This window comes from Alnus glutinosa, chromosome 4 (assembly GCF_958979055.1).
Source record: "Alnus glutinosa chromosome 4, dhAlnGlut1.1, whole genome shotgun sequence".
NCBI classification, from domain to species: domain Eukaryota; kingdom Viridiplantae; phylum Streptophyta; class Magnoliopsida; order Fagales; family Betulaceae; genus Alnus; species Alnus glutinosa.
The window spans coordinates 10,970,915-10,973,327 of NC_084889.1; the positions used below are offsets into that span (position 1 = coordinate 10,970,915).

Sequence of the window (2,413 nt, forward strand, 5' to 3'; positions counted from 1 at the left end):
TTAAGAGAAAGAAATTATATAGCTTTTGCTCTGTGTGATATAACCAGAATTACATTCTCAGGCCATTAGCAATGGCCCGATTGGTTTCAACATGAGTAGTTTCATACACCGGAAGCTCTTCACGGTACCTATTGTTTCCCATTACTGCCAGGTGATCAAGCTCGAAAAGATCCGAGCTTGAACAACTCGCCGCATCATCGTCTTCATCATACTCGCCGCCATGATCCTTGCCGCGAAAATCTCTCATTATTAACTCGTTCTTTTTGTGATTCTGATGATAATCTCTCAAAAACTCTCTTGCCGCCTCTTCCACTCGCCGGCTTTTCTCGAGGACCTGGAGCCTGAGCTCTTCTTCATTCTTTCTTGTCGTTGATCGTCCGATTTTCCACGCGGTTGCTACCGACACAGGTACTAGAGTACTCGGGTCTTCTTCTTCGTACAGGCATTTATGCCCGCATGGCCGACAATCTTCGTCAACAATTACGCTTACAGGGCAGAATCGTACCGTCCTTTTAACCCCATTGCGTAGCTTTTCCCTAGAAGAAGGTGAAGTTTTGCTTAGACATGATCTTGAAAATGAAGATGCGGATGAACAGGTTGACGCTTGCACCGACTTAGATTTCCTCTCCACTGCTGCATCATCGTAGCCTCCAATGGACGGCGAGTTCTTCGTTTTCTTTGCATTCCCTGTTGTAAACAGAGAATTGAGAAAATTGGAGAGGCGACCGCCCGGTGAAATTGGTTGTTTCACCTTCTTTAGATTGGCATAAATCTTTAGCGCCCTCGATTTTGACTTAATCACGACTTCGTCATCCTTTGGAGCCTCCCCTGTAGCAGAACTATAATGGTAATCATCAAACATGTGCACCTCCCTCTGCTCATGAAACAGAGCCCTCTGTTTTCTCTCTGTTTTCTCTGATCTCTCCGGTCGAGCCGAGACGCTGGTCCTTACAGGCTTCGGCCTTGAAGGTAGAAAACACGAGGAACTGGATTTCAAGCCGTACATGGAATCGGTATCAGAGGATGAGAATCCTCCGGAACTAGAGTCTGAGGAGCATGAAGCAGAGCTGAAGAACAGAACATCATGGTCATGATCATGATAGTTCCGTGGTTTTCTCTCCAGTTCCGTCAAATTCTGTCTCCGTTGAGAGCCGACCTTTGCGCTGACCTTCTTCTCCATCCATTTATCGATCAAACAGGATCCGCGAACGCTCGTCGCCCCTTCCTCTTCCAGAGTTCTGTTGCTTTTGCCACTAGCTCTGCTCTGTTTCTTTCCCATTGTTTCCCTGTAAAATTTCAATTCTTCAGTGCTTTTGTCTCCTTCGTCGATGGAACGGTAAATTTTGTCGAGAAGAGTCGAAGAGAAAGATGGGTTTTTCCTCTCAGGGTTGTATCTATCTTCTCTCAGTGTTTTCTCCCACCCATACATGTTTTTATGTATGGAAAATGTGATGGAGATTTAACAAAAGGGAGGCAGAGCGAAAGAAAATGATGGAACAGAGAGTGTGACAAGTCGGAAGTTTTAGATTTAGAGCTTGTCGATCCCTCAGTTTTTGTCTGCTAAGGTAGACTCAAAAGCTGGCATAGAAGGCTATGGAAATGATGTGAAGGAAACAGCTAGCTATAGAAAGTAGCCATTATTGGAGCATACAGTGATACATTTGCTTTTCTCTCTCTGAAAATGTCTTGGTAATGGAAATGAGAGAAGGAAACATGAACTAGCAGAGCTATTGATGTTTGTCGTCGGAGGGAGTTTTTGCTCAGAGAGAGAGAGAGAGAGAGAGTAATGAGAGCAAAATGGCACGCCTTGGAGATGAAGGGGAACAGGGAGTGAGAGAGAGACTTTATAAAGGTCTTCACGCGCGTGCATGTCCATCCGAATGGGAGCCAATGCCAGTTTGGCATTCCGTGACGTGGCAACAATCTTGCCTTTTCCGATCCCCCAAATTATCCCTCTCAATCAGGAAACGACGCTGTATTCCTTCTACGTTCACTTTCCAAATTCGAATTTCAAGCCGTTGATCAAGTTCAAGAGATGGGTAATAATAGCGTGCGCTCCGATGCAGAGAAATGCAGGTGTGCAGAGCGATAACCTTCAGACCGGGGGGTCCACGTGTTGGCGTGGGATAATAGATTACTGTGGGTGGCAGACACTGACTGAGATTCACGTTATTTTATTTTATTATTTTTTTTTTTTGAAGTGAGAGATTCATGTAATTAACTCTTAGTAATTTTGATAAATAGTCGGATAATCTAAAATTTATTTTTGCAAATGAATTTTATATAAATTTTTGTCTTACATCGTTTCGGGTCTTTTATATTATTTGTTCGAATTATTAATAATTCGAACAAATAATTACTGTAAATCCTCATTAGTATAACAAACGCTAATTAGCATTCCTTTTAGAAACAA

General features: G+C 43.2%; 1 protein-coding gene across 1 annotated transcript; it reads right to left on the reverse strand.

The window, feature by feature from the left end:
- Positions 1–1,819, reverse strand: LOC133867446 (protein BIG GRAIN 1-like B). Its single transcript, XM_062304211.1, has one exon. It carries the CDS (start codon positions 1,427–1,429, stop codon positions 50–52), a length of 1,380 nt encoding a protein of 459 aa, XP_062160195.1. The 5' UTR covers positions 1,430–1,819; the 3' UTR covers positions 1–49.
- Between the last annotated feature and the right edge of the window lie 594 nt (positions 1,820–2,413).